The 27,374-nt window shown below is 42.1% G+C and overlaps 1 protein-coding gene across 2 annotated transcripts in view; it reads right to left on the bottom strand.

The window, feature by feature from the left end:
- Window positions 1-17,519, bottom strand: part of LOC142952799 (uncharacterized) — a 43,396-nt gene extending 25,877 nt beyond the window's left edge. Inside the window, exons 1-3 of one of the 2 annotated variants that reach the window (XM_076094743.1) lie at window positions 17,034-17,519; window positions 10,622-10,809; window positions 2,646-2,738 (exon numbers count right to left, since the gene is read on the bottom strand). In XM_076094743.1, coding sequence (XP_075950858.1) covers window positions 2,646-2,738; window positions 10,622-10,809; window positions 17,034-17,092 — 340 coding nt within the window. In that variant the 5' untranslated portion in view covers window positions 17,093-17,519. The remainder of the gene's footprint in view (window positions 1-2,645; window positions 2,739-10,621; window positions 10,810-17,033) is intronic. The other variant, XM_076094744.1, reaches the window with a different exon arrangement.
- Between the last annotated feature and the right edge of the window lie 9,855 nt (window positions 17,520-27,374).

The following is a 27,374-nucleotide window of genomic DNA, read 5'->3' as shown; positions in this document are numbered from 1 at the left end:
AATGACCCCACACACACACACACTCTCTCTCCTCGCCGCCTATGTAAACTGTCATTCATAAGGACGGGGGCGGGGCCGAGACGCTGACAGTAATTTTCCACCAAACTCACTTCCCTCTCATTAAAAAACGACGTGCAGCGCGTGCAGGCGAGTTTTGATCTTGTCTTAAACGTGCTGGAAAATTAAAGACAGAACCTTGATGTTCAGGAAACTTATTAAAATTGCTGATATGCTCTTTTTCACTAACGTTTTATTCATTTTTTCGTCTACTTTTGCCAGAGCATCTCACGTCTCTTAAGCCTCTCTTGTGAATGTGTTTAATTAATACTCACTGATGTGCTTCTCTTACTTTGTCTTCACAAACATTCAGTTCAAATGTTCCTTTGTGTCACTTCTCAAAAACAAAGCTGCAGAAAGAAAGATGACTACGGATTTAAAGAATAAAGGACGTTCATCTGTTACCATCAATCATGACTGAGCAGCTGTAAATCCCCCAAAATATGAGTTAAACAACTCAAAACAATGTTGGGAATGTGTTTATGGAAGAACAGAGTGACGGCAAAAACATCATTTGGCAGAGCAGAACTATTTAGTAGCTTTCCTCTATTTTTAATTGTTATTACCGTGTCTTTAATTCAAGCTTTTATGCTACAACATAATGTGTAGCATAATGTAAAATGGGCTCAAAGGTTTACGGCGTTTGACTGGTAACTAGTGACAAAAAAATAAATATTAAAAACGCATCACGATGTATTTATCGCCTCGTCTGGAGCTCCTCGTTATTCATGAAAGTCTCGTCCATCGACGGGTTGTCTAAAGAAACGAGACGCGACCTTTGACCCAGGCGTCGGGGTCCGTGAAGGGGAAGTGAAGTCAGGAAGCAGCTTGTTCCTCTGAGGAAGACGAGATCAGCTCAGTAACGCTCTCCTGACTCTGGGAATGTCGGCGCTGTAAACAGGCTTTAACGTGACCTTAAAGAACGTCTTTCTGTCTCTGTTAGAGCTGAAAAACGAGCGGACGTTACACGATCTTCATCAGCAGGAGGAGTGCAGCTCGGATTAAAGCCAACCTGTGATGATACGGATCTTCTGGTGAAATGAGTCACTAATGACGTGCTCTTATTCTGAGAAGGTTAATATAAAGCTCGTCTTTATTTCCTCTTGCTGCAGGAAGCTGTGGTCGTTATTTGTAACGTTGTTTAGAGCGAGTGTGACTTTTCTACAGAAGATGAAACTCAAACATCATTTTACAGAATGTTTCCAACTGATAAGGAACTTAAAAGTGGCAAAAAGTATCCCTCAGTTTCAAAGAAAGAGGTTGGAGTTCGACTGCAACAGAAACATCGAGCTGCATGCATCGGGGGGAAGTTTGCAGCACAACCAGAGGCTCGTTTTATTAACTCGCTGCTGCTCTGAAGCCGTGTTGAAGATTGAAATCAGCTGCTGCTGCAGAGGAATCCTCTTTAGAGCTTTTTCTGCTGTTTCACATTTGGTTCTGGCAACATTTGCTCGATCTTTGCTCTCTGTTTTCATCGCGCTGGGATGCATCTCAGAGTCCGATAACACTGCAGGTTTAGATCTGCCGTTGGGCCCCGGCGGTGGCCGGACCAGAGGTTAGCAGACACCTTTCTCTCCACCACGACTTCGCCCCAGGCGCTTCCTCCCGCCCCGACTTCCTCTGACAAACATTACTTCCTGTTAGACGCAGAGGAGAGATTAGTCGACGTGTTTTACAGGTTTCCCGAAGCACGTGGAGCTCAGCGAAGCTACATGCCTCGCCAGCAGCACACGCTGCTTTTTATGAAACTTTGGCCTCTTTAACTTCTCCTGCTGTTTCATTTTCTTCACTATTTCACGTCAATGTCATCCATGAAGCACCGGTAACCACCTGTACACACATGTGCTTCAGAAGCTGTCTGACAGAGAGGACAGAAAGCCTCTGCTGGGTTTCAGTACGTGCTCTGTGGTTTGGGATTCTTACTCTCAATAGAAACTGTCTCTGTTCAACGTGTAGACACGCACACACACACACACACACACACACACACACACACACACGTCGGTTAAGGTTCAAACTTTTCACAGCTGAAGAAAGAAGCTTAAATTACATTTAACGTTTTCTAACTTTCACCATATTTTCACGCAGGTTTTAGGAGCTTCTGCGCCTCATTTAGTTTGAATAAAATGTGTAAATCTGTTGTTAAATAAAGCACGAAGCACAGAATCAGCCCCCCCGTCTCTCTGAAGGTATGTGTGTTGATGTCTGACTGACAGCTACCTGTCTTTCAACCATCACATGAACTGAAGTCGGTTTCTTGCAGGTGTGCTTGTTGTCCGAGATAAAAGTGAAGTATTTCACCTGAGCCGAACTACTACTACTACTACTGCTACTAGTACTACTACTACTACTAGTACTACTACTACTAGTACTACTACTACATAATCTCTCTCCTCCAGCAGTCAGTCACTACAACGTGAACACAAAGCAACGCACTCTGCGTTGAGAGCTGTGAATTCTGGGAAACAACAAAAACCGAGTAAGCGTTTAGTCACGGAGATGAAAAGCGTTTCATTGTTTGCCAGTTTTATGATGCGTGAAAGAAACACATGAACAACATCATGGCACGAAAAACAAAGTGAGCCTACCGGTCAGAGATGATGTCACTGATAGGACAGAAGGATACACAGCGAGGAAAGGAGTCGGGCATGTGCCATTGATTAGAAGAGCTGGACTGAACTCTGTGAACAGCAGCAGATATACATACATTCACATTTATCTTCCTGAGTTTTTATAATATATTTGTTGAACCTACGAACACACCGTGGTACTCTCTTCACAGCGAAGGAGAACACATTAAAGTGTGACTGTGAGCCAGAACTCTGGACCCGTTGTGAATGAATCAGTCGTCGCTTTGGTTCGATTCATCTCCAGTGGTGAAGTTCAATAAATAAAAAGGCGTAGAAGAAGAATACCTTCATTCATGACAGCGGATTAAAGGTGAATCCCAGAGACAAAGAGAGCATGTTTCCACACACGCACACACACACACACACACACACACACACACACACACACACACACACACACACACACACACACACACACACCAGATGCCTGGGCAGGTTTCTACACGACCACCATGTTTGCTGTGTTTTGACTGCGATCCTCCACACAGAGGGTCTGCAGGTCCGATGTTATCACACTGGAGACGTCCAGGAACTTCCTCCGGCACAAAGAACGCCTCTGCTCTCCATCACTGATCGCTTGCACACTGTCTGCTCTCTGATTGGCTCGTTCCTCACATCGTTCCTCCCTTTTCTTCTCTCCTCGTATTTTCTTTCATCGCGTCGACAGAACCGGTTTGTTGCGGCGTTCCAAAAGGTTTCTCTGTTGGACTTTCTGTCTCTCCTGCCAATAGAAATATTGATGCTGGTACAAACCAGTTCTCTTGTCTTTTCTTTGCCTTCTTCCTCTTCGGTGAAAGAAACAATAGATAGAATAGATAGAACAATAGAAACAATAGATGCAACAATAGAGAAAGCCTCTCGCACTGCTGGGCAGATGTTCACGGTTAGAGTAAACCTTTTACTGGAGCCAAAATATAAATACTTTATTAATTCATGTTAATTAATTAAGTCTAGGAAGTGTCACGAGTGCCAGACTTCCAGGTGATGTCTTCATCTAAACATCAGCCAAATATATTGTTGCTTTTATGTCAGAAACATTAAAACAAATATGGATGAATTGTTAAAGTGTTGACGGTGTGGAGCAACAGTTCATTTAAAAAGATGATCGTGAGGTCAGAATACTCTGGCAACATGGCAGCTGTGCAACGTGGAGTTTATTTCATGTTTATGAGGCGGGAAATGTTTCTTATGATCTCTGTAAGTCCTTAATGTTCCGGGTGTTCCTTAAGCAGCATGACTCAACTGATCTGTAGCTGTGATTTAGCTCCACAGCATCTCTTCGGTTAAACCCGCCATCTGTTTCCTGACGGCGGTGAGCCGGCGTGGGAGTCCTGCCAAGCAGTGGATGTGCAGCAGGACCTACTCGTGTTGTTCTGTACCGGTTTGTGTCTGTCGACGCCTCGTCTCAGAGATGTCACTCCAACGGCAGGAAGAGAAAGAGGGGAAGACGTCCGGGCACAAAGTCCACACTCCCATGATTCCTGTCTCCCGGCTGGAGATAATTACACCGGATTTATCAATCATGGCTTCATAGTTGCGCTGAGGAGCTCACAATGTAACGTTTGTGACACAATCTGTTTAAAGCAGACGGTTCATTTGTGACACGACTTTAAATGAGACACGTAGAGTAAAATGTTCTTGATGAGGTATCACCATGTTGCTGTTTCTGACGGAAGCGTTCGTCACACGTGATGTATTCAAGGACCGTCGGAAATATGAAAATATGATGATAAAGATGTTTTTTACAGCTTCTGGTTGTGATAAACGCTGCAGTTTTGTAGTTTTGTCGATAGTTTAAAGTTTAATCCCGCCGGCGGGTTTTGAGGTTCGGTGGGTGAAAATAGTATTCTGTTTTTATAGTGCATGTTCTGCTGTTACACTCTGTAAAGCTCACATGCTGAATTAGTCAACAGCAGCTCAGATAATTAACTGCTTCTGTCATTCATCACGTAAAACAACAAATGCTTCTCAGCTTTGCTGCTTTTCTGTTGTTTTGAGTGTTTATTAGACAAAACAAAGCGATTTAACAGCATCGCCTTTTAATTATGTTTAACAAGTTAAAGACTAAATTTATCAACCGAATAATGGAAATAAACCAGCTTTACAGTGACATAAACCCCCAAAAGGCTTCTACTCAGAGGTCCCGAGGGTTCAGACGGAGGAAGCTCGGCTTCAATCTGCAGGAAAACTGACTGAAGCTGTCCGACTGGAAACACATCTGGAAAAAGCATGGAGGACGAGGAGAAAATACAGAATGTGTAACAAAGAGAAGAGTGTGTGTACATGCATGTGTGTGAGTGTGTGTGTGTGTGTGTGTGTGTGCTTCCTGAGGCCCAGCAGAGGAGGGAAGTTCAGCCGAGCTATTATAAGACCACAAATTAGGGCTCTCCACAGTCAGAGCGCTCCTCTGCTGGGGCCTCATCAACAGCACAATGAAGTCTGAGACGGAGGAAAAACATCCACTCTGCAGGAATGTGGCAACCTCAAGTCCTTCACCCTCATCAGAGACTTTCACGGCAACTAGTTCATTGATCAACAGGAGGAAACAAAGAGAAGCCGTGGTCTTAAGTTGCCTCTTACGTCATTTTACATCTTTGTGGTCATTTTACGTCTTCATATGGCTGTTTTGCATATTTTGTAGTCATTTTGCATCTCGTTGAGCTCGTTTTGTGTCTCTTTACGGATGTTTTGTGTCTCTTTGTGTCTCCCATGGTTGGTGTTTATCTTCATAGGGTATATATGAACAATTGTAGAGCAAATGTGTTTTAAAAGTAATTCTAGTGACAGAAGAACATGTTAAGTTCTGTATGACTGCATATGAGACACACAGACAGAGAGACAGAGAGACAGACAGACAGACAGAGAGACAGACAGACAGACAGAGAGACAGACAGACAGACAGAGAGACAGACAGACAGACACACAGACAGACACACAGACAGAGAGACAGACACACAGAGAGACAGACAGAGAGACAGACAGACAGACACACAGACAGACAGAGAGACAGACACACAGAGAGACAGACAGACAGACACACAGACACACAGGGAGACACACAGACACACAGAGAGACAGACAGACAGACACACAGAGAGACAGACAGACAGACAGACAGACAGACAGTGAGGATAAAAACAGAGCTGTGTCTGAAGATGAGAGGTCTGGTTCAGAAAGTGGTGAACAATGGCGGTGTTGTGAGTGTCGGCCATGGGATCGAACCCCCGGGTGTTTCCCATCGGCCCGGGACAGACGAGAGGACGAGAGGACGGACACAGAGCGTTCCTTTCTCAGCCACATCCTGCTGGAGCGACGCGGCGGCCTCCCCATGAGCCTTTACACTCGTCTTTGTTCAGTGAAAGGCATGCTGGGAAATCCACCATTAGACCCTGACTGGTGTGTTTTGGTAACGCCGCACAATCACAATGAGGGATTCACCGAGGCCGCAGACACTGAGAGCATCTTTATGTCTCACAGACGGACTCTTTCTCTGTCTTTGAGTGAATGTCTGGTCAGGTTTCATTCTTTGATAGTTCCTGCTTTAAATCACACGTTAGACTATTTCATTCAGGCAAAGTTCTTGTGCAACAGCTTAAAGCAACAAGTTTGGCTTTTTTTTAATGAAAAACATATTCACATACTTTACACTAACATAAAAAGACAGCAGACATTGGTATAGCACATACTTTGAGGTATTCGTACACATTTTAACACGTTATAGAAACGGTTTTTCTTGCTGTGAAAGTATCCTGATAATCAGACAGAATGCTTGCAGCATTTTAGTCTTTTTCTGTCGTCCACATCCTAAATTCAACCTGCTCTGATTGGCTTTCATTGGTTTTTGCAGCATTTAAGCAATGCAGATATGTTTCAATGCTACTGTAATGCTCCTCTGCAGGAATCTATCCTTCCATCTGGTGGTCCTGTTGTGCGCTAGAACTCTGGTTGGCGTGTGTTTAAGTGACAGTGGAGGACGCACGTGTTTGTTGCCGAGCACCAGGCTTTCTCAGCCCTCGGAGGTCTTGTGGTTCCTCATGAGGAATGATCTAATTGAGAAACTCCCGCTGGTGTCGGCGTCTGGACTGAGAGGCCACACAGCAGCACGGCGCAGCGTCACCGGCTCACAAAGGAGACGTTCATGTCTGTGCTTTGGGAAATGACAAAAGTGATGAAGACGCAGCGCTTGTTCTCTCAGAAACCATCCAGCATGTTTAGTTTTTAGAACTGAAAGCTTTCTAAATTTGGGCTTCGTCCACATTTTGTTCTTCTGCATGAATCATAGTTTAGTCAAAGTGCAGAACATGTCAAAGATAAAGATCCTTAAATCACGTGCTTTATGTGACAGGCTTAACAGTCGACCACTAGTCTCCAATCAGATGTAAGGATGTGAAAGGATTTACTATCCTAATCAAACGTTTAGTTACTGTGTGTAAAAACCACAACAAACAGCTGAAAACGATTCATCGATTGTCAGAAAAATAATGTTTCATCATTTATTTAAGTGGTGAAAAGGCTTTTAAACGTGATCATTCACAGCGTTTCTCTGTTTTATATTATTGTAAATTGATGGTTTCTACCAACTATTCTGTTATATATACTGTTATATATACTGTTATATATACTGTTATTACATGACGGTAATCAAGCTGTTCTCATCGACGTCACGCTGCGTCTCCGTCATGTGAACGCTGTGGAGGAGGAGACAGTCTCGACTACAGCAGCTGTGTTGTATCAGCGTCGGTATTACCTTTTTAAATCACCTTGTAAAACTTAATTTGATGGAGTTGCTGTGACATGATGTCTTGTATTTTATTGCCTTCTCTGTTATTTCTGACTCCGTCCTCGTCCTTTTGTCTCGAGCTGCCCGCTCCACTTTCCTGTCTTTGAGCTCTTTTTCATTTATGTGAACGTTTAAGTGCTTTATGTACTTTTATATTAAATGTTTCAAAAGATGCTTAAACAAATAAGATTCACCGTCACAATTAGGAAGCAGCAGATAAAGAGAGAGAGAGAAATATCCGGTTTGCAGAGATAATACATCACATTATGGAATAAAAGGAGCGTTTTCTGCAGACAAAAGCTAAAGCAACTGTAAAAGAGGAACCAGGAGATGAAGGGTTTACCCATAATGCTCTCTGGATTCATCTCAGGGACGACCAACCAACGGGTCATTACATAATAAAAACCCTAAATAAACAGTAACGAGGACGTAAAGGAACAAGCCTCAAACGGGATGCTCACATGCAGCACAGTGGAGGTCTGATGCACGCCTGAGAGTCCTTTGAAGCCGGACAGAAGAGGTAAGAAGAGGTAGAATCGTGCGAACAGGCCTCCCGGCTGGAACAACAAACCGGAGTCCTGCAGCGTTTGTTTGAGGCGGAGGAGCTGTGAACTTCAGACGTACGAGCCGAGGAGGAAAAAGGCGGAACAGTCGAAGGAAAAGGGGCCCCGGGGTGCTGCAGGGGCCCGCAACAGGAAATGGGTGGAGCTCGGCGGGAGGGAGAGGGTACGAGGAAGAAGTGTACGTATGCGTCCTCAACAGTCAGATCTATGTCCTCCTCATGAAGCTCTCTAATATGTTCCTCACAGGCAAAGACTTCATCTTCTCCTCAGCCTGTAATAACTGTCATAATGCGCTCCGTTGCAATCAACAAGAGAATCAGCTGCAGGAAGTCAGATCATCATTCATTTGTATATTTCTGTGAGCTTTTCAGAATAAAAGGGTGTCACCTTCCAGAGAAACGGCAGCAAGCGAGGATGAGACCAACGCGGCTGTGCAGGTAGTCGGCCTTACGGAGAAATCTTAAATCAGCCAAATGTTAAGTCGACTGCATCGAGCAGCCCGCTGCCACAGCAGACACATTCAGCGTGGTTACGGAGCTCCACTCTGAGCAGAGAGATCAGTTCATGTGGAAGCTTTGAGCTCTTTACGCTCAATTTAAACTTGGTTTTATGTTGTAAAAACATCCGGTAGCCGAGCGGTTCAGATGCATTCTTTTTGTTGCATGTCATCCTTTATTAATCTTCTCCATTATCACTATCCAACGAAGGCTACAACTGTTAAAAATGATCTCAGCAATCACCAAAACGACATCGTTTATCCAAACAAGAAGCTGTAGAAACTGTCAGTGTCTTCAGGTTTTCATCTTTCCAACCGCCCTTGAACACACCATGTGAGGAACGCTTCCATCAGGAAAAGAAGCCAAAACGAAGCTTAAAATTTAAATCAAAAACATTTTATTGACATGTTTGAGTTCTCTCTACTTGAAGCTATGATTGTTCTGTTTCCATAGACTTTTTTTATTGCAGTAAAAAATCAAGACCACAGAGAGAAAAATGCAAAAAATGCCTCAAAACGTCTTTGGTTTCAGAGGGTTGAATAAAAAGTGTCAAAGTTTTATATAAAATGTACTTCTCAAAGTCGTTAAACGAACTAAATCCACTTTTTGAGTTCTTAAATTATATTTACAGTCACTTTATTACTGTTTGAACTGACGTTTTACAGTGTGTGTCTGTGTTTGAATGCATTTTTTATTATGTAAAACAGAGTTTAATTGGCTCTTTAAGTTCATTTTGTGTAACATCTGGTTTGTAACCCTTTGTAGTTGTTGTGCCATTGTCTTCTCTTCACTGTATTGTAGGGCTTAAGTTTATCTACATTACTGATTAACTAGCCAATGATTATTTGATTATTAACTAATCGATTATACACGTTGTTGCTCTCCATGATTAAAAAACTCTTCTTTCAAAATAAAAGCGCTGAACGCACGACCTCGCCCCTCACCGCCGGTGTGGTTTGAGAGAAACCAGACTCCAAACACATTTGTTCAGCCGACACGAAGCGACCGACGCTGCCAAATAATTGATGACTCCAGAGCAACGGGTCTGTTTCCTTTGGCAACAGGTCGAGGCAACTTAACGACGCGCTGTTTCTACAGATGCTCGTGCATTAAAGAGGCAACAAGTCAGTGTTTTTAGAGCGCAACACGTCTGCGGGGTTGATCAGGTTGTTCGTCAATGCCAGTGACTCATTGATTACTCATCTCTTGCTCCCTTTGCAGCCGGTTTCAGAACAAAAAGCCTCTTTGATTCCAGAGACGAACAGGTTCGAGCCAATAAAGCGAACGCTTGAGCGGTTTTTATTAAGATGGGAGATTGATCACCTCCTCACAACACGTTCCTGCTGGATCTCTGATCACCTGCTTTACTATGGAGTCATATAAAATAATACATCTGCAAAAGAGTAAGAACATAAATGTGGAAATATAAAAAGGAATTTAAAAAAAGTTCATAATCAGCTAGATTCAGAATTCCATTTATAATTTAGTCTTGAATGTTTTTCTTTGGTGCTTTTTCCAGAAACACAACCTCATAGGTTGTGTCTGGTATTCACACACTGCACACCAGCAGCTGTACTGTCAGCTTCACACCGCCTGTTGAAGAGGAGGTCAGCTCCAAATATATACGGAGAGCCAGAGGGGACACATTTCAGTCACTGATTTAGCCTCTGGGCTGAATGCATACAGGATGTTTGTACCCATGATCCTCTCTGGTTTAGGACACCTCATGAAACTAAACCTGGTGAAAGAATAGTCTGAGAATAAACTATAACTCACATTGAGTTCATAAAATCAACTAAAACGACGTGTGGTGCAGAGGAAATAAAAATGTTTTTAAGACTCAGAATCGGTTTCAAAACCCTCGAAAAACGTTTGTGTAACCGCAGCGAGACATTGTCAGCTTTCAGTTGCATGTCTGAATAAAAGAATATCCAGAAACACTTTTTAGATTCAGCATGCACGAAGTCTTAACTTAACCTTATTAAATACGTGCATGTCTTACTGTCTGAATAAAGCTGTAGGGAGTAAAAAGTCTCCTGTAAACGTTTGTTAGTATTCCGAAGCGTCTGCAGGACACGAGAGAACGTCACTCACCGCTGAAGAAGCTCTTCACCTTCAGGTAGCCGACGCTGAGGCGGAGCACCGACAGCTTGTCCAGCCGAGCCCGGACGTCCTCGGTGAAGGGCAGCAGGCTGGTGAGCTTGTCCAGCTCGCCGTTGAGCCGGTCGCGGTGCCGTTTGGACGGGTTGGACTTGATGCCATCGGGAGGCGCCGGTTTGGGTCTGTGGAAGCAGAAAGAAGACGTTAAAACACAAGAACAAAGATTTAACAGAAAGGAGCTTCACACACTGACGGTAGAATATGTTTCTCTGAAAGAGTCAAAGCTTGAACTGATTCAGAAAGGTCATGAGAAGTATGACAGAGAAGCTGGAGGCTAAATGTGTTGTGTGTACTGAATCAGTGTTACAGCAGCTGGGATGCAGTGAGACGGATTACACACTCCAGGTGTGGCATAAAGACTGCACACTTATCTATGCTCCTAAAAACAAATGTTTAAAGCACCGGAGCCACTTTTACAACCCAAATATATTCAATTTACAACAGTATGTAGTTTTAAGACATGTCATGACATACATGAAGCATTAACCTTCCTCAAATGAATGCATGAAATGAACATAAATACAATATTTCCACCATGTTTGACCTGCATACTTTTAATTCCGTCCTCTTCTTCTGAAGCCAGATGTTCACACAACAGCAGAGGATTGAAACGTGCATTCATTCCCTTTTTCTTTTGCAGAGTTTTCTGGAAATTCGGATAAAATCTGCGCTTCATTTGGACGGAAACTTGGCTTTTGCAGCCTCCATGCTGTCGCACGTCTAGAAAACATGATATCCTATAATACAAAAGTATTTCCTGTGTGAAAAGTTGACATTTTCAGACTTAACTAAAAGGATTAAAAGGGTTAAATGTTTTGCAGAGTGGGTGTGGACCACCTGTCCTCTCCATCAGCCTGATGCCACCTGTTCCTGTTTACCGTCACCTCGTTCTTTGTGCACAAATTTACTGAGTCTGATAGTGAAAACAAGCATCAGTATAAACAACCCCGTCTTTCCACACATGCACGACTGCAATACTCATATTTTTATATCCATAACCTGCTTGAACACAGAAACACTGGGCTTGATAAGCGACTTGTGCAGAGAGGTAAATAAACCGGCTCTTTGGCTCTTTGGCTGCAGATCAGCGCCGCAGAAAGCCGGTCTGTGTCTGCAGCTGAACCCCGGTGACCGGCGGTAAACCCGGCGGCTTCTCGTCTGTAACTCAAAGCAGACCTCCGCTGCACAGAGGGGCTTTTCTCTTTCTAGTCCCAGAGAAGGTGTGAAGCCGTGGAGCACCTCAGACCGGCCCTGGAGATGCCTCTCCTTCACACCCACGTCTGGTTTCTAACAGGTCGATGGAGCTCTGTTTCACCACGTCTGATATCTGATCATCGCTGGAGAAACAGGGACTGTTTGTGTCCGTTTGTTGCTTCTTTTTGCATTTTACACCCTTTCATTTTCATTATGAATCTGTTTTTATTTTCATTTATTTCCAAAATCAGCACTGAAAACAAAAACAAAGCAGAAATACCAGAATAGAGACAAGTTCTGCTCTCGATGATTCTCATCACAAGTCGTCTTTACTTCTGCTTTCCACTTGAAGAAAACACACTAAAGTTTCCAGATCGTTGTGTGTCTGACTTCTGCTCTCAATGAATCTTTGAACTGCAGGTGATCACATGACGATCACAGTCCCCCGTCCCCAAAATGAAACTGTACAAATAAAGAATGTTCTGTGTCTTGCACAAGAACCCTTCAGCAGAGCATCTGGTTGTTGTGGGAATTGAACCGGTGACCCTCCAGTTACAGGTCGGCCTCACACAGAGCAGCTGCATGTCTGCTGCTCAAGTTAAATCAGCTTCAGATGTTGCTGCTGATGACTCCGCCGGGGATTTCTTTTGTTTAGGTCAGGTGAGGCCAGTGGAGCTAACTCTGAGTGTGTGCACCTGCATACCTGCATACCTTCTGGGCCCTGTGACCTCTGACCTCCACATGACTGAGAGCTGCAGTCGCCACAATGTGCAGAAAACATTGACCAACTTCGGCAACAAGATTTACCAACTAGAGTGTGGAAATAGTTGTCTTGAAGAGAGAGAAACTTCTCTTTCCAGCACAAAGAAAAGAAGTTAATAAAACATTTTTTGAATCGATCACACATTTGACTAGAAACACTCTGATTAAAACAGGAAGTGAATGCAGAACAAGCTCTCTCCTCAGCAACTGCTCCAATAAAAAGACATTTTAATGAAATGTGAACAGCTGGGGTTTTATTTGCTGATCTTAATCCTAACTTTTACAGTTTAACTGCCTCTAAAAACATCAGTAAGAGGACGAAACAATACATGTCTGGACTGTACGAGTACAAGACTTCACCAACGTCAACTGCTCTCAGAGAGCACCGAAATGTAGCTGCAAATAACATCAAGGAAGGAAAAACTGCAAAAGAATAACACAGAACAACTTGTGAGCGGACTGTAATGTGAAATATGATGATTTTGGTCTAAGAAAGAAGTTTGCTGCAAAATATGTGACATTTAAATGAAATATAACAACCGGTGCAGTAAAATATAGAGAGCCAGCAGGACGTAGTTTTAGTTTTATGTATTATTTCACTTGCATGGAAACTCATGACTTTAAGAGCAGCCGACTGAAACATAATGTGACATTTAGATGGAATATAACAACAAGTCTGGTAAAAACAACAGAAATGTGAAGAAAATACATTTCAGACTAAATATATATAAATATATATAAATATAACAGCAGTGTTGAGTTCAAACAAACCTGCTAACTTTACTTGCAAATGCAGGATTTCCCACTTTAAATGTCTTTCTTGTGATGCTTTTAACTGTTAAAAGTCTAAAAAGGTTGCGAGCTGAAAGCCTGAACTGTAGCATGAATGTGTAAACAGAGCCCCCCCCCCCCTTAATAAGACATCTGTTTTCAATAATACTCCAGAAACATATCTGAAATCGAGGCGAGATGTTATCGCTGCATTCCTGACGGCACAACTCGCTGCAAGAACAATGAGCGCCCAGTGATGTTGCTTCTCCTTCTATCTGCCAAAATCTGCCCTGGAAGGGGCGTGTATATATATATATATATATATTTTTATATATATATATATATATATATATATATGTGTATACCAAAGTACATGCCGAGTACCCAAACACAGGAAGTAACCACCGACACAATAAAACCACACGAAACCAAACATCGCTGTGTTTTGGTGTCGTAACGTCTGAGGAGTGAAGCGAGACTGTCACATGTCAGTCATAGAGAAACGGCTACAAATCAGCACGACCTCTGACCCCAACAAACTAAATCAAACCGCTCGGTTTCCAGATTCAGACTCAAATTCATCTGCAGACCAACGCTGAATACAAACCACCACAAGTACACGCACGCGCCACATTTTACTGCCGTTACGAAACACCGCTGTGGAGAAAGCATCACAACGCTTTAAAAACATCACAACAAGTGGGAATCCATCTTTGACTGATAACTTCTTTTAAGGGTTTAAATTAGTTACACTTAACCAAATGAAGATGATCAAAGTCCTCTCGATCGAACTTGACAACCCTGTCAACACACTGGTGTGTTTTATTTTGGTTCCACTTTGATTTCGATGAATACATTTAGGTTTGTCTGTTCAATGTTAGCGATCTCTTTTCCCCCCAAAGTCTGGAGTTGTCACAGGTCCCTGAATTCATACTAAGTTCCATGTGAAATGCTGCAGCATGCAATGACTTCTGTGCCCAGAGCCAACTGGTCACGCAGAGCCTCCAGCTCAGCTCTGGTTGGCGTTCGTCAGCGTTTCAATGAATCCAAAGCCGTAGCAGCTCGAGTAGAAACAGAACAGTGGAATAATATCTTTTGTCATTCAGCCTTTTTATGCACGAACAATGAACTGAACTGAAAGAGAAATCACGGCTCGATGGAGGTTGTTTCTTTTGGCTTTTTGCACCCGTCAGCAGTTTGCAGAAACACAAAGAAACAACAACACTATAAGAGAGCTAAAGTAATCAGATTACTCTACTATCCATTCCTAACCTCAACCCGATACTCGCCCAGGTGTACACACGTCCACATACTTTTGGCCGTGCATCAACAGCTTCCTGTTTGTCTTGTGACTTTTTCTCTCTCACATGTTCTCCTCGTACGACAGAGTAAACCTGAAGGTACACCGCCTCAGGGGAGACTGCTGCGAACCGCCTCTAGACCCGTCTGTGTTGAACTGTCTCTCTCTCTCTCTCTCACACACACACACACACACACACACACACACACACACTCATAACTCACACACCATTTCCCAAACAAAAGGAAAAAAGAAAGGAAAGATAAACTCCCTGGGAGCGAACATGGCAGAGTTATGTAAGCGTTTGCGTGACACAGAACTATGTTAATTTGTGTTGAGGGAGGAAAGAAACAACCCCCCCCCCAAAAAAAAACACCCAGAGAGAGAGAGAGAGAAGGAAAGACAGGAGAAAAAGTATGTTGTGGAAGTCGGAGGAGGAGGAAGAGGAGGAGGAGGAGGAGGAGGAGGAAAAACACACAGCGAGTCTCAGATTACGCCATCCTCCCTCCCTCCCTCGTGGAAACATAGCGTGAGAGCGCTCTCGCTCCACGTCCTGATTATGATTAATGCAGGTAGTACCACACACACACACACACACACACACACACGGTTCTGGCCGTGGTTCTCTGCTTGGGCCTGTGGTTCTGTACGGGGCGGTTAACGCTCCCCGTCTGGCTTGTTAAAGTTAAAAATCACAACTTCACGGTGAGGAAGACTGTGAGGCTCAGAGCAGCTCTCACTGTAATGTTCTGAAAGGGTTCTTTACAGAACCGCGAAGGGTCCAGGAAACCCCATTTCTGCACGGTGCTTTGGAGAACCGTTCAGCACTGAGGTGGATCTTTAAGGAAATATTAAAGCACGCTGCCCTGGAGAACATCTCCAAAACATTTATTTACAGCATCATAAAGGGTCGAAGATAAACTGACAGAACGTTTTATAGCACCACGAAGGGTCTAAGAGGAACCCTCTGGCATGGTGCTTCAGATCATTTCTCCAGACGGTTCTTTATAGGACTATAAAAGGTTTTCTGAGACCACATGTGGGGTCTCTCTCAAGGTTCTCTGCAGCACCATTAACAGTCCATAACAAACTATTTCTCGATTAGTTCTGAGGGTCTAAGAAGAGCCCTTAACCATGGTGCTTCACCATGGTTAAGGTTCTAAGGAGAACACTTTGTCTGTGGTGCTTTCCAATACTTCCGCAGAAGGTTCTTTAAAGCTCTACTTACGGTTTGAAACCACAAAAATGCAATGGAGAACTTTAAAACAGAACTTTTGTGAATAATTTACAGCAGCATCAAAGGTCTTTGGAAGAACTTTAAGCACGGTGCATTAAAGAACCCCTCTAAAAAGGTTTTTACAGCACAGATAAGGTTCTCTGAAGAACAGTTTGTACATCAGAGCCTGAAGAATCATTGTTTCTGGCGCTACAGTAGGGTGGTTCTCAAACCGTGGCTTGGGGCCCTCCGGGGGGTCTCGAGGGAGATTTCAGGGGAAAACAAGAGGCAGTTTAAATATACAGTCAAAAATAAACTCATAAGAATGTGGCTGGATGATTATAATGATTTCCTTTTGTTCCTCCCCGCCTACAGAGCACACTCAAACAATGACTTTAATAATAAAGTCAATACATACAAGTTTAGAGCATGTGCACGATGAGTTTGGGAAGGCCAGCTGTCTCCGATGGTATAATTAGATTTAAATATTGCTTTATTTTCCATGCTGCAGAGGCCTGCAGGCTCGTTGGACTTCAGCACCTACCTCGGTCTGGCTGGCCAGCATTGCATAACCACAGCAGGGAAAATAGACTTTATTGCCTTTATTCATTCAGGACAAAGTAGCTATTACATGCAACTTATAACTACTCTTATTACCATGTAACAACGGCTTTAATGCACACTGTCTCACTCCACGGGGGATGTTTGCACAGCTGTAACCACCTATAGAAATACCATATCTGGTTTATATAACATGTATGAATAATATCTATATCTATATATATATATGTTATTGCAATAAAAGCATCAGAAACGTATTAATGCATTGTGTTTTTTATGGAAACACTATGAATATATAACAAACTGAACCACAAGCAATGGTAGTATTGTAGTAGTGCAGTAAAAGTACAACAGGCAGTACAATAGTGACTCAGAGTGCCTTCAGGAATTTAATACGAGTATTAAAGAAGAAATACGATCAGAAAGTACAATAAAACGATTGTACACCAGTTTATTCTGTACCACAGACACACTATGAGGTATTATGTGAATATTACAGTGACTACAGTGACTTTTCTATGAGTTTATGGTTGTTTACTTACATTTTCTGGACCGGCTTCTTCCGTTTCTTCGCTGCGTAAAGCGCCGTGTTCGCCAGCATGGTGAACGCAGACAAAGTGAAGGGCTGAAGAAGAAACTAAATAAAAGTGGCTTTATCCCGGTTATTCGTGGACACGTTACCAGCTCCACATCGGTAAACTTACATCCCTCAGAAAAACAATAACCGATAAAACAAAGTATAAAAGAAGAGACCGTAAAATCCCCCTGACGTCAGTCCTCGGTTGGTGTGCGTCTCGTGCGCCACTGAGCCAAACAATACTAACAACAATACTTTAGTTGCTGCAAACGCCAGCGAGACGTTGGCTAAGTACCACAACTATTGTATTATAATCCACAGCCTTAAGTATTTCCACACCGATTTACCGCAAACACCGTGACTTTTACGCGTTAAAAAAAAGTCCTCGGAGGCGTTTTTACGTAAAGTCCTCCGCCTGCGCGTCACCCTCGTTGTGTGATTTGACAGGGCTGCTGCTGCTCGTGCTGGTGCTGTGCGCGCTCCCGCGGTGTATCCGCGTGACACTGTAACGCGAGAGCAGACATTTTTTTAAGGTGGACTGATTTTGGGCCAACTGAGACTCACACCGTAGACCGGGAAAGACTGGAAAAGTGCGTTCACACCGGGCAGACCTTAAGGAGGAGTTCTTTCATTGTCATCCTTTTATATTACAGTATTTAAATAATTTGATTGGCATATAGAATTAGTTATTATTTTTATTAATATTTTATTTTATTTTATTTTTTATGCCGATAAAGAAAAACAATAATTTGTTTTTTTTATGATGATGATGATGATAATGACAATATTAATAATAGTTTTAATACTTGTATTAAACATGTACTGCAATGTAGTAATAATAAAGCTATATTTACAAATATTACAATGTATTCAACTCATTTAATGAATACTTTTATTCAGCATGGCTCTCTATTGTTATTATTATTATTATTATTATTATGCTAAACAAATCCCAGTTTTTCTGTAGTGCAAGAAGTATTCAGATGATTTACTTGAGTAAAAGTAAATACTCCTGTGTAACAATAACAAGTATTAATTCTGCATCTAGTGCAAAATGGCCCATTTCAAACTGCTGAGTAGTTTAATCTCTAATAACACATCTTAATGCATCAATTAATTTATATTTTGAATTATTAATCTGATGCTGCAAAGAAGCTCTCAATCCCGTGGAGTAAAAATAACAATATTTGCCTCTGAATTGTAGTAGAGTAGTATTATAAAGTGGCATAAAAGGGACAAGGACCTCAAACTAGCACTTGAACACAGGTTCAGCCGGACCCTCATGTCCTCCAGATGATCCCAGACCCTGAGGATTCTGACCCTGAATCGGGACTCATCTCTCTGAGCCTTCGAATACAAACACTCACTGAAAAACGGACATTTGGGACGTTTCTTCAGGACAAAAACACATGATTCTGCTGCACAAACTCTGAGTGTTTTTCTCCAGGTGAAGGTTGGCTTTTCCCCCCCGTGTTGCTTCACACTGTTCTGGCAAAAGTTTGCATGTATTACGCCATGAAACAGCCAAAGTGCATGTACATATTTATCCAATGTTTCGGCCGTTTGGCAGTCGGTCTCCGTGTGCTCCTACGCTCTGTCAGACTGAGGTGAGGCGGCTTTCACAGCGTCATGAATTTGAAGGATTCCTGTATTGTTCATTGTATTCAATGTTGTTCTTGGTGAGAACCAAATTTACAGAACTGAAAGGCACACGAACTGAATCCAACTTAAGGGTGAAATAAAGGTCAAAGGTCAGCGGCTGCATTGGTTCGCTCCCAATATTTGTCATCAAACATCTGATGACATTATAAAGTAAACTGGAATTCTTTCACATGTGACTTCTCGTATGAAGCTTGTAAATATGAAGCGTCACGCATCAGGATTCCTCTGGATGGAAATAATGACGAGAAGCTGGGTTTTTATTTGTTTTTGGAGTTCAGACCAAGAGGTTCAAAGCTTCTCTGCGCTGCAGTGGCACGATGAAGAGAAACCCCATTTCAGGTTCATTATTTTACACAAAAGAAAGTAGAAATTGAAAGCTTCTGCAGGTATAATGATGGAGACAAACAAACAAGCGTAAGCAGAAGCTGCAGCGCAATTTAACGATGTTGTAAATGTGAGTGGACCTCGATTCTGTGCTGTAAACATCGTCGCGTCATCTTAAAGTCCATCAGCGCAGTTTTTAAAATGCAAAGTTTCATCAAAATCACATCTGATAATGTGTGCAACTGTTCTGTCACACAATCTGCATTCACTGCATGCATTAAGGATGTAGGTCATTCAAATAACAAGTCATTTCAGAGATATTTCTGTAACTTTTGAGGATGTTTGTTTGCTATGTGGCCATGGGATCAAATACAAATCAATGTCAAGATGCTGTGTTTTATTGGTGCACATTCCCAAAGTAAACCATGTAGTTTGCTGGCTGCAAATGCAGCTTTGCAAGATTTCTTCAGCTTTCTTCAAGAATCATCAGAACTCATCAGGATTTAGCAAATATTATCCAAAATGTGCAACACAGCAGCAGCTATTCTAAAATAAAACAACGAGTTTGATGGAGTTCACATACAAAACTGTTTTCCGTGTTTGTTTTTTGTGAATAAACTGAAAGTTGAAGACAAACTGTTTGATATATTCAGAGTTGCAGAAGGTTTGTAGCCTAAGAGTGTGTAAGTTAGTTTAGACCAAATAAAACAGCAGTTTTTATACCTGCAGACTGACGCAGTTCTATAAACCATCTTATATAAAGCCTTGTTATTCTTCCACTGTAATTAAAATGTACTTCTCATTTCGTGGATGCTTTGCATAGCAAACCGTTCCCGGCTGGCTGGCAGCCCCGAGGGGGAAGTCTTGGCCTCCATGTTGCCATGGCACGGCGTTGTGTTTAATGTGAAACACAACAGCTATCTGTGATATGCCACCCTCTGGCCTTTATTAAAATGCAACCTTTGTTTAAAATACACCCTGTTTTAATACTTGGCTCAGACCGGCAGCGTCTGGCAGCCTCACTTCTCTTCACGAGACGCTTTTTAAAAGTAGCTTTCTGTGTGTCTGCAGCTCTTCTCTCGCTTTCTTTAGGCTGTACGACTGCGAGGAGGATGACAGGTTGATTTGTGCCTGCAAAGCTTCAATTTAATGACTCTGTGATCTGGAGATGCTAATGGAGCCGAGCTATTGTTGCTCTTAATTGAGACATCCACAAAAAGATTTATAGCGGGCAATTAAAAAAGAAAAAACTGGAGTCAGCAGTGTTTTTTTTCTCTGATCAGAACTTGCAGCAGTTACAGAGAACGCCGTCGTTCCTCATCATTAGCATGCCACGACTGAACTCCACCGCTTTATATATTTGGCAGCACCAAAACACGACTTTCTACTGTGCTGCCGCAGGCCGCTGCAGCGTTTTATTGCGACATGCAGAGGTGGCATTTACACAGCAGTAAACACGCTCCCAAACTCTGACTGCGCTCGTGAACTCTCTGTGCCGCCATGTTGTTTTTAAGCTTGATTAGTCAGCTACATGCTGCATGAATGCATGACTTTGCATCTGCATGCATCATTCAGTAAGCAGAGGAGGGCTTCATTCACTTTACAGCATTAAGTTTATGCTTTTATTATCGATCATATCCTTCCTGAAAATTTGTATTTTTAACATGTAGTTTGGTTCGCATGCATTTGACATAAATAACCCTAATACATGTAATATGCATTATCACAACTCACAGCAATGAGTGTAAATCAAATTGAAGCCCTGGTTCAACATTTCCCCAAAAGATAGACACACTTCTCATTCCTGCCTGTTCAGCTGTGATTAATTCATTCTGCACGTAATTAGCACCAAATTACAAAGTTATGGCCCTTTTTTCAAGAAATGACAGACCCATAAAATAAAGCATTACTGTAAAACCTTCCATGAAGGGAGTCCACCTACGTTAGTGTGCTTTTGGCTCTTAAATGATGATATTTTAGACAATAGTTTTGACCTCGTGGTTCTGATGAGTGTTTGTCAGATGTTTGCTGCAGGATCTCTCAGATCTGTGCTCGTAAAAGAACGCCACAGTTTTTTGGTTTCACAGACGGTTGGCAAGAAATATTTCCGTCCTCGTCTCCACAATATGAAACGGCACCAAACACGGGACGGAGATCAGATCGAACCATTCAGACGCACCAGGTCTCAAATTAGCATCAGGCCACCGACAGACGCGGGGATAAAGGATGTAGCTCAAGATATGATTAAAGGTTGCAGCCACTCAAAATGACAGGCCTGCTGCAGTCATGCTACTTTCCACTGCCAGGTCCTCCAGGTCTGGAAGGACTCGGAACTGCGGCTCATCCTTCAGCCCTGGTTAGTGGTGAACGCAGCCGGAGGAGACACGGCAGGCTGCAGCTCTGGTTAATAGTCGCATCCGGGACAGGCATGTTCTGGCAAATCGGTGGCAGATGTTGGTTTGTGTCAAGTGCTTTTCATCACTGGAATTCAGATGATTGGCTGTTTCTACATGGAACCTATCTGAGACCAAAACTGACCCTTTAAATAAAGCCTCCATCAGAAATGGAGGCCACAGTTAAGATGCCAAACGTCCAATGCAAAGTCCTCTTAAATGATGCCGTGAGGACGTTTAGTTTGTGGGGACTTTATGAGACCATTGGACCTCAATTTGGGGACGTGTTGTCAAAGTAAAATGTTGAATAGAGGCACTTTTGATGGCTGAATCTCAAGTAACGATTTCCTGCATTTTCAAAATGTCCAGGAAGTAAAAGAGCTTCATTAGCACAACTTTCTGAACCCAAACAGAGGGTTTGACCTGAGATGATGCTTCTCACACCTTTATGAGGCTGCTGTTTGCACATTGTGTCTGTATCTTCCGGCAGTTTGTGGCTTGTTTTGTTATTGTGCCTTTATAGTTTATTTACTGAGGCTTTATTTTAAAAGATGCTTCTACCATGTGTTTAAAAATACGACATTTGTTAAATTTATGTGCAAATAATCTTGTGTCACAGCGATCTTGAGGTAAACAGTAGAACGTTTGTGTTCAGATTATAAAATAATCGTGTCTAAATCTTACTTTTCTGGAGCAAAATCAAACAATTCATCATCTTTCTGTGAATTAAATCACATTATTCTACCAACTTTGACCCCAATAAGGTGTCTATGTTTCTTTTTAAAATCGCGGTATGTTTTATTAAAGAAACAGTTCAAGATGTTGGACATGAGAACTCATTCCACATTTTCATTTAAGACAAATAGTAGCTGAAAATATTGACATTTTAAACAGAAACTAAAAACCATCTATTCAGTCTTTTAACATCCATTCATGATTGAAATAAACATCTTTAAACAATCTTGTGTACTTTTAAAAAGACTATATAAAACATTTAATATGCCAGTAAAATCTACTCAATGCAATGCAACTAATGCCAATTGTTTGGCGAACAACATTTGGTACAAGTTGACTTGAACAAGCATTTAAATCAATGATTGTCTTTCCCTGCTTTTATACTGTATAATTGCACACTGGTCATTTGAAAAGATATGCATATTTCTCTCAGAGGTTTCCACATTTTAGTTTGTTCAAACAAACTCATTCTCTAAGAATCTCTGCATGCTGTGGAAGAGAATGAGTATTGATTTAAGGAAACCTGTGAGTGCAGGAACAAGTGGATTTCTCTCCTGACAGATTTGTTTGCTTGTTCCAGACTAAATGAAGATAAGTTGTGTGTCGGCCCTCCCACGAAGACGACAGCTCGACTGTTGTCCTGCCAGTCGTTTCCCTCTCATGAAAGCGTCTGGACCTCTGACCTAACAGCTTCCAACCCTGTACTTTAACCCAACAGCCTCTGGAAACCTCTGCTCCTATTTATACTGCACGCTCACACAGCTGAACACTAACCGCTCGTTAAACCCGCTCTTGTGGCGCTCAACCGGCTTGTTACCAATTTGTTTGAGGGGAAGAGTTATCAGGCAGTGAGCTGCACATGAAATCGGATGTACATTTCATCTTGTTTACATGTGAATCATAATCAAAGAGCCATTCAAGTCATCGTGAAATATCTTTTATGATATAGAAAGTCCAGCGTTGAAGGCAGTTTGATCCGTCTAGTGGCCAGTTAACGGATACACTGAATGTGTAACGTTTCTGCATTCATTCAGAGTAGGTAACATAGTATATCGAGCGACAATTATTGAAAGTTACATGGTTTAATAACGTGAAACAAAAAGTAAACTTTGACTTTACAATTGTTACAAAATGTTACATAAGAATGTCCGCTAAGGGTGGTTGCTATTTATTTACGCTGTTACTTTACGCTGTTACGTTACGTTGTTACGTTACGTTGTTACGTTACGTTGTTACGTTACGTTGTTACATTGTTACGTTGTTACATTGTTACGTTGTTACATTGTTACGTTGTTACATTGTTACGTTGTGACGTTACGTTGTGACGTTACGTTGTGACGTTACGTTGTGACGTTACGTTGTTACGTTACGTTGTTACGTTACGTTACGTTGTTACATTGTTACGTTGTTACATTGTTACGTTGTTACGTTACGTTGTTACGTTACGTTGTTACGTTACGTTGTTACGTTACGTTGTTACATTACGTTGTAACATTACGTTGTTACGTTGTTACGTTGTTACGTTACGTTGTTACATTACGTTGTTACGTTACGTTGTTACATTACATTGTTACATTACGTTGTTACGTTACGTTGTTACGTTACGTTGTTACCTCCTGTCCAGTAAATCCACATGCACTCAAGAAGTTATGCGGGATTATTCACAGATGGACAATGTTACCTTTACATTAACTGGTGTGTTGAATACTTTTCTTTAAAGAATATCTTCTTCTTTGATAGAAGCAGGTGTTGCATTTGTCAACTGGTGGAATGAAACTCCTCATTAGTTCTCCGTCTCTCTCTCTTGAGCCTCGACATCAGTCGGCCTGACTTTACACCACGAGGTCAAAGCGATTCAGAAGAGAAATGATTGGAGCTGTTTGAAGTGGGAGCGTTTTTCTGACCGTCCTGTCAGCAGCAACGTGCAGAGAGATCACAAATCAGGAGGAAAGGTAAACAAAGCTTCCTCCTCCTACGATCCTCAGCTGCTCCAGAGACGATTAAAGTTAATTTGTTACACTGGAGGAATCTGAAGATGAGTGTGTGTGTGTAAGTACACGTCACTGATATTTATTTTACTTGTGTTGGATGTGCATGTGTGAAAAAACAGAGACGGAAAACAAAACTGAGAGGACGAACGACACAGACTACAACAACAAACCTCTTTGAGAAATGAACTTAAAGCATCAAACAAGCAGAGGTTTATCTCCGCTCGGTTCCTTCACACACGGACGCCTGAGAGCTTCTGTTCCTCAGCCAGCAAAAAAGAAGAAAGAAGAAGAAGGTAAATTTATGAGGAATATGATGGATCCTCTTCTCCCACTTCATTCCTGGGATATCAAACATCCCACACACTTCACTGCCCATCAATAGATCAGAGCTGGGCGTTGCGTGGGAGTAACTCCAGAGCTTTGCCTCAACGCCAGAGAGAAAAGGTCACAAACTGGGCAGAAACAAAAGGAAACAAAGGATCCGCACGCTGGATTATGAAACGTATCGCTCTCACATCTTTGTTAAGCAAACAACACAAAAAAACAGCGCTCACTCAGGTGATACAATCAGCTAAATCAATCAATCTGATCACAACAAGAAGCTGACTGAACACAAGAAAGGCTGCTTTCAAATCAGATTAAATCTATTAAAGAAATACAGTTGAGTACAACGTAGAACTAAGATGGTCAGAAGGTGAATCATCGCTGGTCAGAAAGTGAATCATTGTTGAGACATTGTTGGATAAATAGGGGTTGAAAGCACAGATTTGTTTTCACGTATTTGTTTGGCAGAGCTTTCAAATCCATCATCCTGCTATGTGACTAACCGAGCATTCTGGGAAATGTGTTGTTTTTTGATGACTCACTCGCAGGCCAACATGAAAACCAACACTGGTGTTTTTTGATACGCGATGGAATGAAAGCGTTTGGAGAGAAAAGGAACACACTTTTAATCTAATATAAAAAGAACCAAAAACTCCACTTGGACCTTCAGCCACATCAGGTTTTACGTTGGTGTGGTGGCTGACAAATATGAGTAATGATCTCCTGTTACTCTGACACATCCAACAGGAAAAACACAGTATTTTGGTGCTTATTGTCATCATTCCTGTTGGTTTATATAATTCAGAGGTGGAAATACTTCCTAAAAAATATGGACAGTAGTCAACAAATATTGTTTTGATCGCGATTGATTTGTGCCATGAACTACACATAATGATAAAAGATTTTCATCGCATGTTTTTGTATGTAAAAAGTAACTATAAGTCATGTCATGTAGCAAGTAAAGTACAAGTACATTAGAAAAAAATGTACTTGTAGTAACATACTGGGTAGTAAAGTACTTCATCATATCATACAAGTACATTATGCAAAAAGTAACTATATGTTGCTCATAAATGTAGTAAAAAGTACAATACTTCCCTCTGAGATGGTGGAGTAAACGTAGCATGGATTGCAAATACTCAGGTGGAGTACAAGTACCTTGAAAAAGCAGTACTTGAGTAAATGTACGCACACACACACTCGGTGAGCTTCATTCGCACGCGAAGGTGCCGCTTCGGCCATCTTTGTCCCCACAGACGGTGACTTCACCGTTTGTGTGTGTGTGTGTGTGTGTCGGCCCCGAGATTTTGGGTAACCGGCCCTCAAGTCGGACCCCGCCAGCCCCAGACTGTTATTACTGCTACACACACACACACACACACACACACACACACACACACACACATACACACACACACACACACACACACACACACACACACACACACACACACACACACACACACACACACACACAGTGATTCAACTCGTCTGGCCTCTTTGCTCATCTGGGGTTGATTAGCGTTACCACTTCCCTACACACACACACACACACACACACTGACATGAGTTGTGGCGAATGATTGTGTAAAGTGTGTGTGTTTCGGACGAACACAGACACACACTTATGAGCGATGTGATGGCGGATTCCCATGAACTCAGTCACCCTTTCAAAATAAAACCTTTTCTCTGTATTTCAAATAATTTCCTCGACTTTCCAGGAAGAACTTCAGAAGTCAAGGCTGGTGAAATTTGTCTACATTTCGTCTCTGATGTGCGTGATTAGTTTGAGGTCTTTGAACATCTACATTTTCCTCTATTTCTGCCTTAATTGCTTCTCAAACCCATACAGGTGTTTTTACTTGTTGTGGCTGATAACGACTGCTCAGGTTACAATTGTGTCGGGTTTTACTGAATAGAAAGCCGATGTTTACATCTTGGTGGTTGGGAAACCCAGTGGATGAGAAGTGTAACATGGGCAACCGAAGAGCCCGGTTTCCTGCCTTGTTGAAAAGCAGTAGAGATGAAAAATATACACTCTCTATTTCACAAGAACAACTGTTTCACAATGAACGCAGACCAAGGCCAAAATGCGGATCCACTCCAAAATTCGGTGAGTTCTTCCTTGACCCATGTTGCATTCTTCCACCAAGTTGCATGAAAATCTGGCTTGTAGTTGTTCTGTAATCCTGCTGAAAGTAACATTTTTCTAATGGGAAACACTACCACTTTCGTCCACAGGCGCCGCCAAAATCAACACTTTAAAGTTCCTCGTGGTAGCTTTAAATAAACAGCATCTACATCAACGTCTAAGTTATAATTATGACTGTAAAACTAAGATTTTCATTTACCCTTTAGAGAACGAGGGAACATTTCTACAAAAAATTAAAGTGCAAAAAAGTGATGGAAAACAAGAGGAGGCTGCAGGAAATGAGCAGACGCTACAGCCAAGCTCGAGTCGTCCTTTTAGACTCAATACCAGGTTAAATAAATCACATTTCAAATGGATATATTTTCATATTGCAGTAATGATCTTGTGGGATCTGCCGGGTGGGGAACTGGACTCTGCCAAAAAGCTCCAGCTCCGGCTCTCGGGGGGAATTCACAGTGTATTTTACATCTTTGATTTCTTCCCTCACCATAATTTGGGCTCATTCTTTCCTTGGCCGCCGCAGCGCTGGTAACTCAAATTGATTTGACAACCAAGCGAGGATGTGAGTCACAGATGAAATTTCCCACCTTGGCGGAGCTCCGGGCCCCTCGGCTCCCCGACGGTTTGGGCTTTAATGGACGTATTACGGCCGAGATGAAGAGGAGGGAAAAACCTGACGAGGTCCAAACCTTCCCTTTGAACTTATTCTGGTTTTATGTTCTCAC

The sequence above is a fragment of the Anarhichas minor genome, unplaced genomic scaffold (assembly GCF_050575085.1).
Source record: "Anarhichas minor isolate MPS153535 unplaced genomic scaffold, ASM5057508v1 ptg000018l, whole genome shotgun sequence".
Lineage (NCBI taxonomy): Eukaryota > Metazoa > Chordata > Actinopteri > Perciformes > Anarhichadidae > Anarhichas > Anarhichas minor.
This window is presented reverse-complemented; position numbering and strand designations above follow the sequence as displayed.